General features: G+C 36.5%; 1 protein-coding gene and 1 pseudogene across 1 annotated transcript in view; both read right to left on the reverse strand.

Moving 5' to 3' along the window:
• LOC140245061 (extracellular serine proteinase-like) overlaps positions 1-18,228 on the reverse strand; it is a 36,141-nt gene extending 17,913 nt beyond the window's left edge. Inside the window, exons 1-2 of the mRNA XM_072324658.1 lie at positions 18,205-18,228; positions 58-167 (exon numbers count right to left, since the gene is read on the reverse strand). Of these exons, the coding sequence (XP_072180759.1) occupies positions 58-165 (108 nt within the window). The 5' untranslated portion in view covers positions 166-167; positions 18,205-18,228. The remainder of the gene's footprint in view (positions 1-57; positions 168-18,204) is intronic.
• LOC140245619 (uncharacterized) lies at positions 5,975-22,033 on the reverse strand (annotated as a pseudogene).
• Between the last annotated feature and the right edge of the window lie 12 nt (positions 22,034-22,045).

Genomic DNA, 22,045 nt, shown 5'->3' on the forward strand with positions numbered 1-22,045 from the left:
TTCAAACTCACAGCGATATGATCTTCCATCTTACAACGTTTTGAGCGTATTTCTCACCTTGAGTTTCACCAAGTATCGTCCTGGAATACGGTCTTTGTGGGTATGTAGAGGAGCGAGTTCGGCCGTGGCCAAGGTGGCCAACAGGAGTATAAGGAATCCTTTCATGTCTATTTGGAGGAAAACATTATGAAAGAACATATGAGCTTGCTAAAAAAAAAAAAGATGTATGTACAGTTAAACAAGTAATTGTTAAGTTATACATTATGATTATATGTATTTATGTATATATTCAATTCAATTCAATTCAATTTATTGTATGTATATATATATATATATCCCACAAAAAAAAAACAATTACAATCGGACTTTTTGCATTGACAACTTTCAAAAATAATTAAACAATCTAAATGTTCTTTCAGGGTATGAAACTATTAACTTGTTACCTACATCTTGCAGAATACCCCACTCAATTTTGTTCAGTGGTCATGGAGAAAAGTGGACCTTTATAATGCATTTCATGGGTATATCGTATTTTCTCCTAAGTTTAGCACTTGAATGCTCTTGGCATCCATATGAATGAAAATATTTTGCTCATAACTGACAATGCAACCAACAAATTATTTCAAATGTTGTGCATAACATTACTTCAATATAATAATGAGTATACAAATTTATAAATATGTAAATATTGCTGTCATGATCATCTTGATAAAAAAGAGAGAAAAAAGAAACAGAAAACAGAAAGCCAAAAAGGAAGAAAACCTAATTCCAGCCTTCAATGAGTTAATAATCTTATATCTTTCTTAAATCATTCATTTTTACACCTTAGAAATCTTAGAAAACTTAGAAATCTGTATCCTTTTCAATGTAATTCATTTTTCATTTCTTTAGTTGACAAATTGAAAGAAACAATCAGTCACTTTTTCAAAAGAGATTTTTTTTTTTTTTTTTTTTTTTTTAGAGAACACAATTCGATAGGATTTTATTTTTGAGGGGGACATAAAGATTAAGGTATACAGATATACAAATATATATACAGGGCTCGACACTAACGGTGGCCCGGTGGCCCGGGGCCACCAAAAATGAAAGTCGGGCCACCAAATTTCAAAAAAGGGCAAATTTGGTGGCCCGCCTCGGGCCACCAAAATTTTTTGAAAAGTATGTCAATAAATTCGTAACTTTTTGCGCCGGAAATTATAGCAGTTAAATTTGTTTAAAGGATGGATGAAAAGGACTGAATGAGTGCCTGAGAGTGAGTGTTGCAAGTTTGTTGAAGTTTATTTATGAGTAGATATGTCCAACTTCTAATTCTTACTATCATAAAACTTAAATATTTGACTCATTAAAAAAAAAAAGAACTTTTAATGTCTTTCATTGTTGTTGTTTTTTTTTTCGGGACACCAAATTTTTCTCTCGGGCCACCAAAAATTTGAAATTTAGGATTTTGGTGGCCCCAATGGGCCACCAAACAAAAAAGTTAGTGTCGAGCCATGATATATATATATATATATATATATATATATATATATATATATATATATATATGTGTGTGTGTGTGTGTGTGTGTGTGTGTGTATATATATAGATGTATTCTTGAAGCTGAAGATTAAAATATCCCATGTTTTGTTTTATATTCTTTGGGTTTTTTTAGCATGTTTTTTTATCTCAAATTGACAAGAACGGAGGTAACTTGTTTTGCAAATTAACTCTTTATAAATGCAAATTTAAGAAAGCAATTTTCAGGTATTGCTTGCCTGGTGTCTTGTTTTCTTTTAATTGTTGTTGATGCGTCTTCGTCGTCAGTAAGTTTTCGTTTGAACCAAAGATAGTAGAGAGTAGAGGAAGATAGGAAGGCGCGTGATAAAAATGGAAACAAAATGGCTACCTTACATAGCAATACTAAGAGAGCTAAGTACAAACTCACTACACCTAGAAACATCATTCATTTCCAAAGGTAGTGGTATTTTCATTATCTTAAAAAGATTTAAAAATCATAGTCGTAGCTTTTTTTCGATTAAGGGGATTATTTTAAGGACGAGATTTCAAAGTAGAAAGGATTATTTCGTGGAGGTAAAAATTTGGCAACAACATAATCTAAAAAACAATCAAAGACACTTGATAAACAACAACAACTTCAAAGACAGCGAGTCTCAGGCAAAGACGCACATTATCTTTGGCATCTCCCGAAGTGTTCACAAAAATTGAAAATTTCTCCATCGGTACTTTTGATAAATTTCTATCAGACAAACACTGTCCGATTTCACTCGAATTTGTCAATAAATTTGCTCATGCTGTAGGAATATCTACTGAAAATTATGTTTTGAGAACAGATGTAGGTAATTGTAAAGATGAAAAGTCAATCAAGGTCAAATGGGAGGATAAGAAAAGAAATATGTTCTGTCAAAATTTTGATGATGCACAAATACTTGCATCAATAGATTACATAGAGACACTTACCAAAGGAACATCTCTCAAAGTGAAATTGATAAGATCGCTGGTAATCTACATGATATCTATTTAGATGCTGCAGTTGCGTGTAATATGGTTATTGCGTCTAAAGCAAAGAATTTCAAGGCACGCCGAAACAAATTTCACGCAAATCCTTGGTTTGATAAGTAATGTTCTGATGCAAGAAAAGATTTTATTCAAGCAAGAAATGTCTTCCGTGGAATTAAAACTAATCATAGTTAGAGTGAAATGAAACGTAAAAGTAAACTGTACAAAAATGTTATCCGTTTAAAGAAGCAAAATCATATCTGGCAATTAAGTTCAGCGTTAAGGAATTCAAAAAGTTCAAATCCGAAAGATTATTGGAAACTGATTAATAGGAAGAATAGAGACTTTGAAACATCTCAAGAACTATCATCGCATGATTTTTATGATCATTTTAAAAGTTTGGGTAATGGTAACGTACGATCTGATGATGCTGGTATTGAAGCATGCCTTAATGATATGTCAAATGAAGAATTAGACAGAGAGATTGAAATATCGGAAGATGTCAAACATATGAAACGACTCAAAAATAACAAGGCACCAGGCCTTGATTTGATTTTGAATGAACTTCTGAAGAATAGTTCAAAAAATATGGTCAAGTTGATAACCAAATTGTTTAATCTTATATTCGACAGTGGCATTGTCCCAAAAGATTGGGTAAACGGTTTGATAAAACCATTGTATAAAGGGAAGGGCTCACGAGATTGTGTTGACAACTACAGAGGTACATGTATTACATTATTGAGCTGTGTTGGGGAGCTATTCACGGCAGTATTAAATGATAGAGTAACTTTGTTTGTACAATCACAAGGCCTGTTAGGAGAGGAACAAGCTGGACTATGTATTTTCATTACATGCTATTCTTGAGTTTTATTTACAGAGAAGGAAAAGGGTGTATACAGCTTTTGTTGATTATAAAAAAAGCATTCGATTTGGTTGATAGATCTTCACTCTGGTTGAAATTGTTTAATCATGGAATTAATGGTAAATTACTCCTGGTCGTTAAGGATATCTATAGAAAGTCGAAATCCTGCGTTTCTTATAACAATTCTAAATCAGATTTTTTTAAGAGTAACATAGGTGTAAAACAAGGCGAGAATTTATCACCAATATCATTTTCGTTGTATCTAAACGACTTTTCGTCATTTCTGTCTCAGAGATGCCCTGGCCTGGATTCTCTTCCGTCAGGTATCAATGAAACTTGTTCTACCGAAGAACATATATTTGTTGATTTATTCACATTACTATATGCAGATGATACGATTGTGTTGGCTGAAAATGCTGAGGAACTCCAGTTAGCTCTTTATGCTTTATTTGATTATTGCCAATTGTGGCATCTGACCTTTAATACACTCTAAGAAAAATTTCACTAAAAATTGAGTAAAACGGCCACATGGTCAGAATTGAGTAAAGTTTTAACCACTCTTAGTTGAGTAAAAGTTTGGTCATATTTGAGCTCCTCTTTTACCCAGTGAAGAGTAAAATTTGTTTTGCTTTATTATTGAGTAATTTTATTTTTACTCATTTTTGACCATGTGTCCATTTTGATCGGGGTAATGTGTAAATTTGATTTTAATCCCAGATGACTATTCTGATTTTTAACCATCTTTGGCCATGTGTCCATTTTGATCGGGGTTATGTGTAAGTTCAATTTTACTCCCAATTGACCATTCTGTAGAACACGAGGAAAGTGTAAATTGTTTTTTACTTTTGTGGCAAAACAATTTTGGTCGGCCTGCTTACGTATTTGCAATGTACAATTCATTTTAAAAGTACAGTTTGATATACATGACATAAGAAACACGTGAAATGTGACTTGCACATTCACATGGTACATTTGAAGTTGACAAGGCAAGCTAGCAAGTGCATGCTACAGACCAAAAATAGTTTGCGACATAAAACCCAAATAAGTAACACATGACAAAAAAATATATCGTTATTACCTTTATTGTGAAGGTAAACAAATATTTTTTTTGAGCTGAACTATTCATCTTCTTAGAAATAAAACATATATAACAAACATACACGAAAAGCTGGTAGTATGTTATACTTTAAACTGCATGAAATAAGGAAAACAACAACATGGAATTCAGTTGTTACTTACAACTTATTTTTCTCTGGAACATTGATTTAGACTGTGCTTACATGCAGAGCATGTAACATGCATGCAGAACTTTACATGGTAGAAAAAAAATAAAGCTTGCGATCAACCTGTCACAACTTTTCTTTTCCATGTAAAACTAAAATAAACTGTGATTTATCTAAAACATCTTGTGCTATACATCACTTCCTTTCCAGTCTCTGGTAGGATTAAAGTGTAGAACCAAATGGAATGACACTCTGATTCTAGGTTTTCTCAAAGCTTCAATTACAACATTTACAACTCATTTCTCGATTTTGGTCCAATCTAAACATTTGTTATAATTTCTTGTGTTATAACACAAAAATCAAAACAAGGATACCCGCACAAAGTACAAGTGTTTCTTTCCTAATATATGGTCAATATCCTTCCCATGTGAAGGCACAAGTCATCTGTTGAGAATGAGAAGGGCGTTAAGTGGTCTTGAACACTATGGGTTTTGTGGCAACTTAACGCCCTTATCATTCTCAACCGACGAAGTATTCTAACAAGATTATAGCAAGGTCAATATTTTGGTTGCTCTACATTTATATTCCAGCAAAGTCTTATATCACATAAATTGTAAACCTTGGTCTTATAGAACACCCTTTGCAAAATATATGGCCATATGAACACACATGAAATTGAGTTGTTACTTCTAAGTTCCTTTATACACTGCAACTTTATACACTGAAATAGACTATCTTTATGCATGCAGAGCTTGTACACATGTAAAATTTTACATGATAGGAAAATAAGGCATGCAGTTGAATGATGACACTTCAAGTTATGATTTTTTCTTAACCGGTTAATGTAAACTAGCTGTAGACCCTCTCAAAGGACAAAATAATCAATAAGTTGGTACACGTACATGATATCTAATTCTTCACATAAAGGAACCAGAAACATGTCTTCAATGGGCACAGACATAACAAGTATAAAGGCGCATTTATACCGTATCTGGCACGGTATCATGGCGCAGCATTAACGCGATATCTAAGCCGTGATTGGTTAATGTGTTGAACACTCTGCGCGCAGAGTAGCGCACTGACCAATCACAGACAAGATATCTTGTAAATGCTGTGCCGTGATGCCGTGTAAACGAGACTTAACACTGAAAATTAATCAAAATTATAATGTGGAATAAGCACCTCCAGCAGAAGGCCTCAAAGATATATTTTTGTCTGTTTCAGATTTGAAGTAAATTTGCCATTTGGGGAAATACATCACCAGAGTATATTACACTTAGATATAGCATTCAGCTCGTCCTAACTCAACTTAAAAAAAGAAAAACAACACAACATTCACATGTAATTACAGAGGTATAATGCTGCCGTACTATATAAGAACCTGAAATGGAATCCACGAATACACGATTATTATTATTTTTTACAACATACTGAGGTGTCTGCCCCTAACCATGAAGTTAATACCAGTCTTCAGCTGAACATTTTGTCTACTTCTTATTAAAATGGTAGTAGGCTCTGAAGGCCTTTACTGCCCCTGTTTCTCTGGTACCTGCTTCCACCCCGTAAACCACAGTGACCAAGATCACACACATGGCTCGAGCCCCTGCTGGATACTCCAGATCAAAGATCTGAAATATCTTATAGCAGAGGTCAACAGCAGATACGAGGCCCTTTCTCTCAAACACTGGCTCTCCAGAATGACGAAGCACTGAATTGGCTGGCAGACATCTTTCCCTACAGCCAGGACGAAAGGCTGGTTCCTCCCATGGTCTTTTCGGTAGGCCTCGAGACTGGTTCCTAGCTTCCTGCAAATAATAGATATAAAAAAAAGTATATCTTATCTTATGGTTCACAAAGTTTGAAAAACGAAGTTTGCTGTTTCTTCCACTATACTGGAAAGAAATAGTTTCGATCAAAAAATAAAGATCTGAAAGAAACGACTACCATCAATAGTTTCCCGTGGTGATATTTTGAAATGATTGATTTCAGTCAATATTGCTTTAGGTTAAAAGTTTGCAACACATCACCCAAATCTTTGTGATTAATACTCTACGCATTTTCCTTCCCCTGTTGGACTTGTAAGTAATCCTATATATAGTTTAATAATAGGGCCAGCGAGTTCTGGTACGGGTAAAATTCAAATGGTTACATTTCTTACCATCTTAAGCGATTCAAAGTTCACATGCCAGGACCCTATTACATAAAACTTGACATCAGTAATACCTGAAATATAACTTTGACATATAAGCTTTCAGACAAACAGATGTAAACATTTTAGTAGCACATAACAGTTACTGGAACTTTGTATTCAATACACATTCCTTTTTGATGAAGCATCAAAGTGTTCATGTTTTGACTTGCTGTATGGAGATGTGACCTATACTTACACAAAATTTTCAATTTTCTTCACTAATACTGCTTTTGCTACAAACATTTGACATACCTTTTGGCAGTCGATGAAACACTCTAATGACTCTTGGAAGAGGCTCTCCCCCCTTTTTGATGACTTCTTGCCCGGGAACAGATGTGACAGCATAAGAAAACCCAGATTTGCCTTTTCTACTGTTAGTGGAGTACACAAAAAGTCTTTATTAGAATATGAAAGATTTTAGGCTACATATGTCTTCACACCACAAATCAATCCTGGCATATTTTCAATTCACATATCAGCTTTATATCTCTTCAAATTCAAGGCTTATTTTATAACCAGTGGGGGATTGGGGGCGAATAAGCCGCTGCCACCCCTTATTTGGCTGATTACACATTTTTAGTCATCACACGCAAAAAAAAAATCAACCACAGCCCCTCCCCTTTTTATGCTATTTTTTTTTCTATAGTAATCACATGAAAATACGGCAAAATTTTCGCCCGCCCCCTCCCCCTCCATCCCCTTTTAAGAATCCTGGATCGGCCTGTGATGACTTTGGATTATTATGCAGATTTGCAGACATTGCACACTGCTCTTTTATGGAAGAATTGGTGGTGTGCTTTATATTTGGGGAAGGTGCCCAATTTTAGGTTGGGGCTATAACAAAGATTTAAAAAAGGGTTAATGTGATGAGCAACAACAGAAGCCACGAACAGCAGTAGTTGGAAGTAGCTTGATTCCAGCACTTGCCTCGGTGCCAGATGTTGGAAAGAGCGCACAAGACCCTTGGTGCTGTTTTTACTGAATACACCATTTTGAAGAATGCAATGGAATAAAACACTTCTGTAAATCCTATTACATCTACATAATGAGGGATGATGAAGTGTATATCACATCATTTTAAAATCAAATGTAATGTGTTATACCGTGAACTGGGGGACGGAACAGTTGGGTGACTTTGGACAGGAATTGTTTTACTTACTTTTTTTTTTTTTGGCTGTTGTTGTTTTTTTTTTTGCAAATATTTTTGTAGGTTATGAAAGGGGGATGTGTGAATATTTGAATTACTGCACTTCTCTTGTATATTGCAAGCAGCACAATAATGTAAGTGAAGTTGTCTGAACTGTCCAAAGTCCCCCGCCTGTCAAATGTCCCCTCAGTTTACGGTACCTATCAATAATTACACACCTTGCTGGTGAAGTCCTCATCACGTTTTTCTTGTACTCCAAATTTCACCTTCCACCTTGGAGAAATTCTGTTCCCATAGTCCAGAATGCAAGATGATACTACTGGCCACTTTGTGAAGAGAAGGTCCCCCTTTCCATCAAATAGCTTGTTGTAATCCTGCTCAATCTGCAAAGAAACAAGAAACAACATCAACAAAACATGTTTTTGCAGATATTTTGTTTTTTTGTCTGTTAATTTGCCTGTTAGATCTTGAATTCTCACCATCGTAGTTGCACAATAGTCTACTGAGTCTGAAGGAAAAGATAGCAGACAGCTAGACTATATACGGGATGTAACTTACCAGTACAATATTATTGTAGAGTTATATTCTTTTTCTACATCATTACATGTATTTAGTTGAAGGTTTCAAACTGTGTCTGTTCGGCAGATTTTTGACAGTTTGGAAATGTGCCTTGAGGTAAATCTAGATACATTTTCAAAATGGCAAATTCCACAGAACAGACACAGTTTGAAGCCTTTGAACTAACTAGTAACACGATGTAGACTCTCCTGCATTATTCCACCTCTTTGACTTTGTTACAAAATATTTGTTGTAATCTGTGCATCCAGACCTCATACAAATCAAAGGCAAGCCTCAAGGCTTCAAACAAACCAGTAGACAGTAATTATCTACACTAGGCGTATAGTATAGACTATAAAGATGTCTATAACTTGTCTTACTCTACAGGCGTAGTCTGACAAAAGTAGATCTAACAAGTCTAAAAAGGCCCTATCTAAATTATTAAATACTAAAAAGTAAGAGTAAGAAAGTTCTTGCACTTACAGACTTTACATACATGTACTTATCACTTAGATCTAACTTATTAGATCTACTTTTGTCAGACTTAATTGTAATTAAGTAATAATGAAAAAAAAAATATAAAAAAATCTCCATTGGCATTGCCGGTATGAGTATTGGACCTGTGTCAGTGACTATCGACTAGGTCGAACCTGGGCCGGCCGGCCGGCCATTGAAGAGCCAGCCCCGAGGGCCGGCCGCCGAGTACATACGCTTGAAGTGCAAAACCAGCTGCTGTGCGGCGCGGGCAAGGTCAACGTAGTCGTAGGTACCACTTCCGAACCACGAACGGTACCATAAAATACAATCAAATAACTTGAAGCATCTACATTGTTAGAAAGAAATATACTGTTAATCTATACTTACTTCTAAAGTTGGGGATTTGGTCAACAAGACCCCATTGATGCAGCAAAAAAGCAACTTCGCTGTCCGCCATAATGCTTCGTCCCTGCGCTGTCGATGTCGCGTCGAAGTAGTTGCTAGTTTGGCTGGCTTTACACGCCATGCATATCATGCACGTGCGCGCGCAAGTGTAAAAGACCAGTCATCCGCGTGTTACCGTGCTTTTTACACCTAACTTAGCAATATCGCGACTGGGCTGGCCTGGTACAGTGTAAACAGCGAGAGTGTAAAATGCAGTTTACTCCGAGTTGAGTAAGATAATGGAGCAAACCTTACTCACGAAGAAGAGCAAAATGAAAGTATGTAAATATTGAGTAAAAAGGGATAAAAAGAACGAGTTTGCTCAATAAAGGCGAATTTACCGCTGATAAATGTGCAATCTTGCTCAATATTGAGCACTCTTGAGTTTACTTTAGCAAAATTTTACTCCATGGATTTAGAGTGTACTGCTAGGACTAAAATAGTTTTTTTTTCGTGGAAAAGTTAGAACAGCTCCTACCTTTCTTTTCGGAGATGATAAAATTTGTATCTGCGATGATTATGTTTACTTAGGAACGACGTTTAATTATAATGATAATTTTAAGAAAGCTATAAACAAGCAAGTATCCCAAGCCAAAAGAGCGTTGTACTCCATGAAAAGTAAAATTTTACCTCTTCTCCTTCCGATCGACGTAAAACTAAAGCTATTTAAACATAAATGCCTATTTTGCTTTACGGGAGTGAGATTTGGGGTTGAAACCTTCTTTTGTAGATATTGTAAGGAACTTCTTGGATTACATAAGCGAACTCCGAATTGTATGGTTTATGGTGAAATAGGTAAAGATAGATTGCAAAAAACAGTGACCCTTCAGATGTTAATGTTTTTGTTCACAGTAATATGTCAAAGATAGCTCATGTTTTGTTTAATTTTCAATATGTTTTATCTGCGAGGCAAGAAAATTCGATGACATGGGTGATTAGGATAAAAGAGATATTTAACAACCTAGGTCTCACGGAAATGTGGAACAACCAAGCATCACATCTCACTTTAGCTGGCTTCAAAAGTTTAGTTAGTACCAGATTAAATGACATGTATAAACAAGAATGGCATAGGGCCCTGGTAATGTAGACAAAAATTCTCAATGTTTAAATTAGCGAATTTTTAAGCAGGATCTTCATTTTGAGAAGTACCTCCGACACCTTAATGATTCGCAGGCAAAAATTTTTATGTAAATTCCGTTGCGCTAATCATAAACTGCCAATAGTTTCTGGAAGATACAATCAAATCCCTAGAAACGAAAGATTTTGTACCCATTGCAATGAAGAGAAAATTGGTGATGAATCTCACTTTGTATACCTTTTTCAGTGTAGCCTTTTTAATGAACAACGAAAGATATACTTTAAAAAAAATTACTGGAAATACCCAAATACTATGAAGATGGATCAATTATTCAATTGTCAAAGGAGAACAGTCCTTTCCAATATAACCAAGTTTTGTAGTTATAATTATAATGACACATGTTTAGATTACTATAGGTTTTCCCGGCCAATTTCGCACTTTTTTCAGTCCAATTCCTAATTTGTGCATTCAATTTAGCAGAATTTAGCCTAGATGGCATGTTCGGTATTTCAATTTTATAATCTTTTCATTCAAATTCATTTCGGAGCATTCAAATTACATTTAACATCATTCGAATCAGTACTTTTTCAGTTCATTTTCGTAAGACAAGCACCAATTCGCAAATCGTTCATTCAATTTAGCATGATATAGTCACGTGATCAAGTATACGCTGCGCTCGTTCATTCGAATTCATTCTTGGGCATCCAATTTCGCATTTACTGCAATCAATTTAGCAGACACGTTAAGCATTTATTCCTTTTTTTTTCCATTTTCATTCATCATAGGTAGTGTTTGCAAGCATCTTAACATTTCATTTTTCGTATTCATTCCTTATTCTGATATCACCTATGCAACAGTACTTTCAAAATATGTGTATGCGTTTAAAATGTTGGATAGCATTATTTCATTCACAGATACATTAATCTTGTTTTGTTTTGACATTAATTGGGAGAAGGAGGTTTCTTTCATCTTGATTATTTCTTTCATCCGCATGTTTCATTATTTTCATCTGGTGGGTGCTATATTGCGTTAATCATCATTAAGAATAAAGTTCTTGGATCGGCTCTAGCCATCAATTTGTCAAGGTTGTTACCCTCAAATGCTTCTATGATTGTTTCCCTGTCTTCTTGAGAGATACGCCTGTATCTTACTCGTACTGCCATGACTGGACATAAGAAAGTGAAGTGATCTATGGTACTGGTGCATGTATAGTTCTGATAACATGTATAAAAGAAGAGGGGCGTTACAAAACAACAAACTTGAATTATTTAGGGTCAAAGATACCTTTGCTATATACTTAACAGTGTGTGGATGAAACAAAAATTCACCTTTAAATACGTATAAACCACGGTTCTCACCTTTTCAAAATAGAATTAACATTACGCCAATTTGAATGAACATGTTTGGAATTTGACTGCCCATACGCGAAATTGAATGACTGAAATACCATTTTCCGCCAGTGCTGGCGAATTTGAATGACTGAAGAGCACGTGCCAATTTGAATGCCCGTTTTACGAATTCGAAAGGCATATGTGCGAATTTCATTGATCGAAATGCTAAATTGAATGAACAAGTTGCAATTTTGAATGACAGAATGTGCAGTAACGAGGATTTTCGCTAAATTGAATGAACCTTTTATCAAATAGACTGACAAAAGTGCGAAATTGGCCGGGAAAACCTATAGTATTTTTTCCTTTTTGTAAATACTACATAAGCCTTTTTACAGGCTGTGCCTTCTTTACAATTAATTTATAACTTATTTGTCTTTCCACCCTCCCCACCATCTCTCTTCTTCTCGTTCTCGTCTCCATAATGTCCTTCATTCTTTGTTCACTTAGCGTATGAATATATTTCCGTACATGTCTTTTCGTTCTTTTTTTTTCCTGTTTCTATTTTTTTTCCTGAACCAAAAGTCACTCGTATTTCTGCGCTCGTTCATTCGAATTCATTCTTGGGCATCCAATTTCGCATTTACTGCAATCAATTTAGCAGACACGTTAAGCATTTATTCCTTTTTTTCCATTTTCATTCATCATAGGTAGTGTTTGCAAGCATCTTAACATTTCATTTTTCGTATTCATTCCTTATTCTGATATCACCTATGCAACAGTACTTTCAAAATATGTGTATGCGTTTAAAATGTTGGATAGCATTATTTCATTCACAGATACATTAATCTTGTTTTGTTTTGACATTAATTGGGAGAAGGAGGTTTCTTTCATCTTGATTATTTCTTTCATCCGCATGTTTCATTATTTTCATCTGGTGGGTGCTATATTGCGTTAATCATCATTAAGAATAAAGTTCTTGGATCGGCTCTAGCCATCAATTTGTCAAGGTTGTTACCCTCAAATGCTTCTATGATTGTTTCCCTGTCTTCTTGAGAGATACGCCTGTATCTTACTCGTACTGCCATGACTGGACATAAGAAAGTGAAGTGATCTATGGTACTGGTGCATGTATAGTTCTGATAACATGTATAAAAGAAGAGGGGCGTTACAAAACAACAAACTTGAATTATTTAGGGTCAAAGATACCTTTGCTATATACTTAACAGTGTGTGGATGAAACAAAAATTCACCTTTAAATACGTATAAACCACGGTTCTCACCTTTTCAAAATAGAATTAACATTACGCCAATTTGAATGAACATGTTTGGAATTTGACTGCCCATACGCGAAATTGAATGACTGAAATACCATTTTCCGCCAGTGCTGGCGAATTTGAATGACTGAAGAGCACGTGCCAATTTGAATGCCCGTTTTACGAATTCGAAAGGCATATGTGCGAATTTCATTGATCGAAATGCTAAATTGAATGAACAAGTTGCAATTTTGAATGACAGAATGTGCAGTAACGAGGATTTTCGCTAAATTGAATGAACCTTTTATCAAATAGACTGACAAAAGTGCGAAATTGGCCGGGAAAACCTATAGTATTTTTTCCTTTTTGTAAATACTACATAAGCCTTTTTACAGGCTGTGCCTTCTTTACAATTAATTTATAACTTATTTGTCTTTCCACCCTCCCCACCATCTCTCTTCTTCTCGTTCTCGTCTCCATAATGTCCTTCATTCTTTGTTCACTTAGCGTATGAATATATTTCCGTACATGTCTTTTCGTTCTTTTTTTTTCCTGTTTCTATTTTTTTTCCTGAACCAAAAGTCACTCGTATTTCTGCGCTCGTTCATTCGAATTCATTCTTGGGCATCCAATTTCGCATTTACTGCAATCAATTTAGCAGACACGTTAAGCATTTATTCCTTTTTTTTCCCATTTTCATTCATCATAGGTAGTGTTTGCAAGCATCTTAACATTTCATTTTTCGTATTCATTCCTTATTCTGATATCACCTATGCAACAGTACTTTCAAAATATGTGTATGCGTTTAAAATGTTGGATAGCATTATTTCATTCACAGATACATTAATCTTGTTTTGTTTTGACATTAATTGGGAGAAGGAGGTTTCTTTCATCTTGATTATTTCTTTCATCCGCATGTTTCATTATTTTCATCTGGTGGGTGCTATATTGCGTTAATCATCATTAAGAATAAAGTTCTTGGATCGGCTCTAGCCATCAATTCGTCAAGGTTGTTACCCTCAAATGCTTCTATGATTGTTTCCCTGTCTTCTTGAGAGATACGCCTGTATCTTACTCGTACTGCCATGACTGGACATAAGAAAGTGAAGTGATCTATGGTACTGGTGCATGTATAGTTCTGATAACATGTATAAAAGAAGAGGGGCGTTACAAAACAACAAACTTGAATTATTTAGGGTCAAAGATACCTTTGCTATATACTTAACAGTGTGTGGATGAAACAAAAATTCACCTTTAAATACGTATAAACCACGGTTCTCACCTTTTCAAAATAGAATTAACATTACGCCAATTTGAATGAACATGTTTGGAATTTGACTGCCCATACGCGAAATTGAATGACTGAAATACCATTTTCCGCCAGTGCTGGCGAATTTGAATGACTGAAGAGCACGTGCCAATTTGAATGCCCGTTTTACGAATTCGAAAGGCATATGTGCGAATTTCATTGATCGAAATGCTAAATTGAATGAACAAGTTGCAATTTTGAATGACAGAATGTGCAGTAACGAGGATTTTCGCTAAATTGAATGAACCTTTTATCAAATAGACTGACAAAAGTGCGAAATTGGCCGGGAAAACCTATAGTATTTTTTCCTTTTTGTAAATACTACATAAGCCTTTTTACAGGCTGTGCCTTCTTTACAATTAATTTATAACTTATTTGTCTTTCCACCCTCCCCACCATCTCTCTTCTTCTCGTTCTCGTCTCCATAATGTCCTTCATTCTTTGTTCACTTAGCGTATGAATATATTTCCGTACATGTCTTTTCGTTCTTTTTTTTTCCTGTTTCTATTTTTTTTTCCTGAACCAAAAGTCACTCGTATTTCTTTTGTTAATTCACCAGTCTTGTGTCCTTGTCACCCTCCCTCTTCACCTCCATTTCCCTTCTCTCTCTCCCCTCTCTCTCTCGTCATATTTCCCTTTCTTTGTTTCTGTTTTTTCACCATATATCGTGTATATATTGTATGTTTCTGTACATTTTTTTTTCTTTTCATCAATCGTATTTCATCCTTTTTTACTTTGTTATAGTTGTTTTGTACACTTTCAAAGTTATTCGCAATTCTGTATCATGAATTAATAATGTGATATATGTTTTACATTGGACTCCGATACCTAGAGTATGGGTTGTTGAGTAAAATAAACTTTCAAACTTTCGAACTTTCAAACTTTCAAACCTGAGACGCGCTGTCTTTGAAGTTGTTGTTGTTTATCAAGCGTCAATAGGGGGTTCACACGTACATCAATTAGCGGGATACAAATCTCGAGATTTGCATCGCGATCGGTATCTCGAGTTTTTTTAACGTGTGGACAGCTAATCCCAAGAAATCTTGCGCTAATTCCTCGATTAGCGGGATATCTGTACGTGTGAACGGTCGCAAAAACTCGAGATTCCGAGCGCGATCGCTATCCCGCTAATTTGGAACGTGTGGACGGTTGCAAAAAATCTCGAGATATGGAGCGTGATCGTCATCCCGCTATTTTGTACGTGTGAACCCGGCTTTTGAGTGGTCTCAGGTGATGTGCGTGATACGCTTGTGGACCGCGCGCTGTCCATTTGTTTGTACAGGATTAGCGCGCACTTTTCCGTCTTTTCATAGTCCCGGTAGTGTAGAGGGCGCTGTTGATGATACTGCCGATCACCGTTAGCATTGATACGAAGATTACCGAAGTTGAGCTGTCATCAAGAGTAAAGTGCGTAAGCGTTGCTAAGTACCGTTGCCTTCGTTGTCTTCTCTGCGCATCGCGCAGTCTATAGTAATGCCAGGGTGCGTCCGTATGTGCTTCTTATTATGACTTCAAAAAAGAAGTTTGCTAAAGCTGTCATTCCTCTCAGCCGAATCATGAACCGAATTGTGATCGGACCAATGACTATAGTGAATCGGACTTCTTCGGACTCGGGGGATGTGGGCCAAAGCGTAAGCGCTAAAGAGGAGTCGATAGCGTAGGTCTCTATAGGAAACTTGCGCCGTGCGCCCGCGTACGCATTTGACTAAAACACCGGGACCATGCATCTTTAGGTGCATGGTCCCGGGGGTCCAGGGGGTCGCGCCGCCTTTTTCGGGGGTTATAATATGTCACTCCTTGATCGCATTTGTATTGATGATTTTCATATTTTTACAATTGAACAACAACTACAAGCTGGTTATACTGGGTATAGAGTTTCAGAATTCATATTGACTGGCATCAGGAATAAGAATGTTTTCAAAATTTATAGCAAATCACGATGAGCAAAAAATCATAGCCTGGCAGCTTCACCGTAAGAATGCATGAGTGGGGGCTCAAGGAAGCAGAACAGAAGAAGTAAACATGCATAAATTATACACAGATGAACTTGTTTGGAAAGCAGTATTGTAATAGAATCGCATTTCTACATTTCTGAAATGTGTGAGCCTCCTATGTCATCATCCTTGTTCAGTGTAATTTGTTTTGGGTTTTTCAGAGTTTTGGTTTCTCAGTCTGCTCAAGGACCACAATAATTAAAGTCCACAAATCTATACATGGAGCTGTCGATTTCAAATGTACTACAAGTCATGATGCGAAATTATGAAAAATCGTCTTGACTTCCCCTTTAAGAGGTTGACCTCTCTCTACCTCTCGCTCTACTTCCAGACTTCTTCTCAATAAATCACTACTGTAACTGTGACATGACATTATAAATCAATGAACAAGCATTAGATAAATAGATTCCCATTGGTAATCGTCGCGGTGATCTTTCGTCTTACCCAGACAAGAAAAAAAAAAGTGACGTCATAATTAAAGGTGGTACTTTTCTGGTAATGACATCGATCTTCGCCGAGTTTAAAGCTATATAGTTCTCATATCGGTATCTTAGCAACTGAATAAGTGAAGTACTTAGCCAAGTTAAGCACTCAGGAAAATACTTGGCTTTTAACTGAAGTACCAATCATGAATACCGGCTTTGGAGCCAAAAAGGAAAATGTCGCAATTTGACAAGCAGTGATGAAAACGCCTAGAATAGTACTCCTTTTCAAAGAACTTGTGAGATCAGATTGTATTTCAGGTGCCGCTGAACGTTTTTCAGAGTGACGAACCTTCGGAAAGTCATAGTGTTGCGTTTCCTTTTCCAATTTTTTCCCAGCTTTATTTTTTTTTAATTTTTTTTTTTTTGTTATTAGAAGCAAAAAGATGCCTAACCGAAAAAATATCAATAACAAAAACCCGCCAAAGTTAAGCGCTTTTATATATAAATTATGGTCTTTAATTACGCATCTCTTCACCATTGAGAGGAAAATGTTCCTCAGGTTTCCACCAGCTGTTTCTTCACGGGCAGGTTTCCAGCATGCCTAAAAAATATCTTGCAAAATTTGATAGGATAATCAACTACAAGCAAATTCTATAAAATGTCTGGTGATGCCATAAGAAAATTTTAATGCAGACATAGAAACGAGCAGTTTTCCTGATCTCCCGAACCCAGCATATAGCAGAGACATTCCTTGCAGAAATTATATGTATTGATTTTGAAATTTTCTTTTCGATTTACGATGGGCTTTTAACCTTTGCTGGTGCCAGAGAGATTATCGTATATCATACCTTTTTCTAGGATGAGACTGCATTTACAAAGCTGACCATCCAGAGATTTTCAATCAATTCCATTTCAGTCCAATTATTATAGGACTATACATTCATTCCATTCAGATCAGATCAATCACAATATATATTTACATGGAACACGACAACTATACAGAGATCTGATGAGGACATGTCCCGACTCTCGAGAAGTTACACTAACAGGTAACTTGTGTCGATGCCCTGATACAATATAACAGTGTGAATAATTGATAAAGAATTATGTACAAACACACATAAATACACAAAAGAAAAGTTGAAAAAAGAAGAAAAAAACAGGGTACAGTTCACAGACACCACAACGAAAAAAAAATTGTGTACATGTACATGTATGCATTTTGAAGGGACAAAGTGTATACAAAGCACATATCTTATTATACCACAGCAAAAAAAAAAAATAATAATAATAACAATCCTAACACACTTATAAGATAATGTTATAGATACAGTAAAACAGATTCTGATACATAAGAATTATTCTTGTTATTGGAAAGTCAATTTGCAAGGAACTTGTAATAAGTCGCCGGCTTACCTTTTCCTTACGCTTGTCTGTCTGCTGTGATAGATGCGTTAGGATGTGTTTGACTCTCTCGAAGATGGATTACTTATACCGTACGATTTTCAATATTCTAGTTATGTTAACTTGTTAAAAACAAAAGAAATCCCATGTGGCTCGCTTCTCACAGTCATATCATCTACTTCTTGGGCGTTATCACTATGTTCGAATTTAAAGGTAAAACATGTATACTTCTCAGAAGAGAGCAAAATTCATCATCGACCATTTGGGAGTTTGTTTCAGGTCTACCGAAAAACTTGTCAGGGCTGACACGATTTGCCAGTATAATGAGTTATTTTGGAGTATTTTTTTAGATCAGAAGTAAATAGATGATTTCGATCCTAACTATGGTAAAGTTCTACCTTTACCGATTACTGAACGGGGAGGGCGCTTCAGGAAGAAAAGGTGATGATCGATTGCGCCCTGCATGGCAATAAGTAAATTCAGCCACTGATTTCAACACGCTGCATGCGATTCACTCTCGCGCAGAAGATCGATGGACATGACTGTCTGCCTTGGCCTGATCTGCATGTAATGGATTGTAAAACGATACCTAGCATGCGGACATTCTGTGAGATTGCAATAGCCACTGTCGGCCATAGCTGTCGGGGTATATCGTTTTTGTTGTTGGTGGTTTTTTTCTAATATGTCGCATTTTTTCGTTATACTCAATTAAAACCGTGTTATCACAGCTTTAAAGCGTTATTTTGCACATTTCCTATTCATAATATGAGTCCATTTTAGAGGAAAAAATCGACAGTTTCTGGAGGCATTTGGAAACTATATGATTTACCCTTAAGATATGAATGCAAATAATGAGACGCATTGCGTGGAGCAACAAGATAAGATTAGAATTGCATCTTGCCACGCGTGCAATTTGGGATGTAAAGACTTGCGAAACTCCGTGTCATTCAAATACTCAAGGAGAAAAGATGTCTCATTTCTACATATATCTTCATGACGTAAAGTCATATCGTCATGGATATTTTTAAGAAGCTGTTGATAGGTGAATGCGCATGCGATAACTTTGCGCATGCTCCTTTAATTTGCATGATAGTGCAGAAAAAAAAAAGGAAAACGTCACAGCATTGGCATATTGCCAAACTGAGCGTACAGTTTAACCGCGAGAGGGGTCGGGCAACAAACTTTTCTCCCGTTTACAATCCAATTTGTACCTTCATGCTCAAGTTGGATTTCAAAAGTAGAGCAAAATTAGATGAGTGAACGGGAGATGTTTCATCAAATAAGACATTTTAATGTTCATGCGTTTCACGAATGACACTACTTTATGAACACCCACATGGTATATTCATCTAGTGAAATAACGATGTCATCACCGCACAACATTACTGTTCCATTGGCTTGTCCTGAAAAAAAAAAAAAATGCCATAAATAATCTAAGTCACGTTTTGAGACGATTATTCAGCAACCAGAATTTAAAATCACTTCCAACTTAAATTTCAGCATTGCTAGATCATTACAAGATTACATTTTATTGATGCTAAGAGTGTCAATGACTATTTTTGATTGATTTCATGCTGCACGAGGAAACAGATTGTGTCGTGTACCTTGTATTAGGAGGTGCAACCGTACCTTTTGGTGAAGATAAAAACAGGGGGGTGTGTATTTACCAGTGCAATTTCTTCATCCAATGCACACGTATCGTGCTGGTTCACTCAGAAGCAATGGGGACATTTTAACCCAAGTCGCAAATCCGTAAGATGTATAGATGGTGAGAAATTGTGATGTATACAATCTATGTACCCCCGACTAACATAACGATGTCATCAAAAAGGAATGATAAACGATGGAATTGGTATCTTCTATACAGATTAATTTGGCAAACCGTTCCAATTTTCTACCAATCAAAACAAAGTCCTATTCATATCAAGCTACCGCAGCCGGCAGCAAACCGAAAATTCAGCTTAAATCAGCAATCCCAGGCATTCTCATGCTGTAATATAAGCAAGTAATATTAAAGGTCCTGTTTACCTTCGGGAGCAGTGATTTAAAGAATGATCAAGATATCACATTTCATGCATATGTGTAGGTCTGTAGATACCACAAAACATCCTACCATATAAAATTTCCCAATAAAGCCTAAAATAAAAGAAAATATCAGTATTGATTTTTTAAAGAAACGTAACTGTAGACGGTTTAGTCTTGACATTTTTTTTTTTTTTTTTTACTATTGTTCACATTTTGTATATTTAACAATACTTGACATCGATTTTACTGATTCAAGGTTTTACAGTGGTTTTTCTATCCCTAACTCGTATTTTAGAATTATTTTGAAGCTCTAATGCTGGGTGTTTGTTTCATCTGCAAATGGTAAATAATGCCTTTGATGTATAATCCTGATTTTGCCGGCTTTGGATACGCTCTCTTCATAGTGTCTGCGTAATCATACGTGCGATTATCTATACTCACCATATAGCAGAACTATGTCAAATCTATACAGCCATGCAGTGTGCATGATGAGGTGATCAGTATTTATAGTTCTCCTATGAAGATCTACATTGCAGAGACTCCAACTCTCCCGTTTTCGACGGGAGATCTCCTGCCGAAAACCCATTTTTGCAAAATCTCCTGTTCTCCCGCTTGAGATTCAATTTCTCCCGCCCTGGCTCTGTGTCTCCCGTTGGAAAGGATTTCTTACTTATTGCTACTGTATGTTGAAAAAATAAGCCTTAGATAGCACCAGAGAGCATCTAGAACCATAGGAACTTCGCGCTTCGCACACGTCAACTTGGAGTCTCCCGTTTGCTCGGGGTTTCAGGCGGGAGAATCTCCAGATCAGATGGTGCTTTGGGTTGGAGTCTCTGACATTGTATAAGTTCTTCTTGATACATTAGCGAGGGCTATCGGAGAGAGGCTTCAGGGAAGTGATGATGGAGTTGCGTATTAACCTCTATTAAACGCTTATATAACTCTGTATTCTATCTGTTGTCACGAGTGGAGTGACAGACGCTCTCCTCCACTGAGGTCAATTTGCATGGAATTTGTAAATTAGCACTTAAGCATGTAAATTGATGCAAACTGTTTAGCATTTCAATAGAAGAAATTCCAGACCGCTCCCGGTAGAGCCACGGTAGTGCTATGTGTGGCAAGGAGCGGCAGTATGACATCAGGCCGTGAAGGGGACATCACGCTGTGGTGCTGTCTCCGTGACACATTGCATGAGAATGACCACTCGGTAACGGTGACAGGGGCCGCCACCCCAGTCAGTATTAACTAGAGATACCCACAGATAGTGGTAAGTGCATTAATTCTGAAATGTTTATGTATTCAATTGGCATAATTCGTTTGTGTAACTGATATTCGAATTGAGAGTGAATATTGTTAAACGCTTCAGTTAATATGTGATATAGAATATAGAATGGTTGTTATTTATGGTTGCATGAGCTGAGATACATTTGTATATTTATAATGAGGTAATTTGAACGTTGATTAGGATAATATGAATGTGCTCAAGTGCTCTGGCTGTAAGTGATCTGAATATTTTGATATTTGAAGGGTTTCCGGGTTTCCCGAAGGGTCAAGGGCCCACTGACACTGCAAGAGGCAGTTGCATAAAGGCGTCGTTGACTGTCGACCAGCTCCGAGGCTGTAAGGGAGCATAGACTGTCGACTGAACTTCATTCCTGGATGCTGAGGAGACACCGCTAAGACGTCCGTCGGGAGAGCGACCACGCGAACGGCAATCGCGAAGAGTTGCTACGACAGACCACGCGACAGTCCATACCAGCACCAGCGTAACGGGGCCCCGTCGTCGACCGACATCGTCATCGACCTGCATTGTCATCGTCATACATCG

This window comes from Diadema setosum, chromosome 22, assembly GCF_964275005.1.
Source record: "Diadema setosum chromosome 22, eeDiaSeto1, whole genome shotgun sequence".
Taxonomy (NCBI): Eukaryota; Metazoa; Echinodermata; class Echinoidea; order Diadematoida; family Diadematidae; genus Diadema; species Diadema setosum.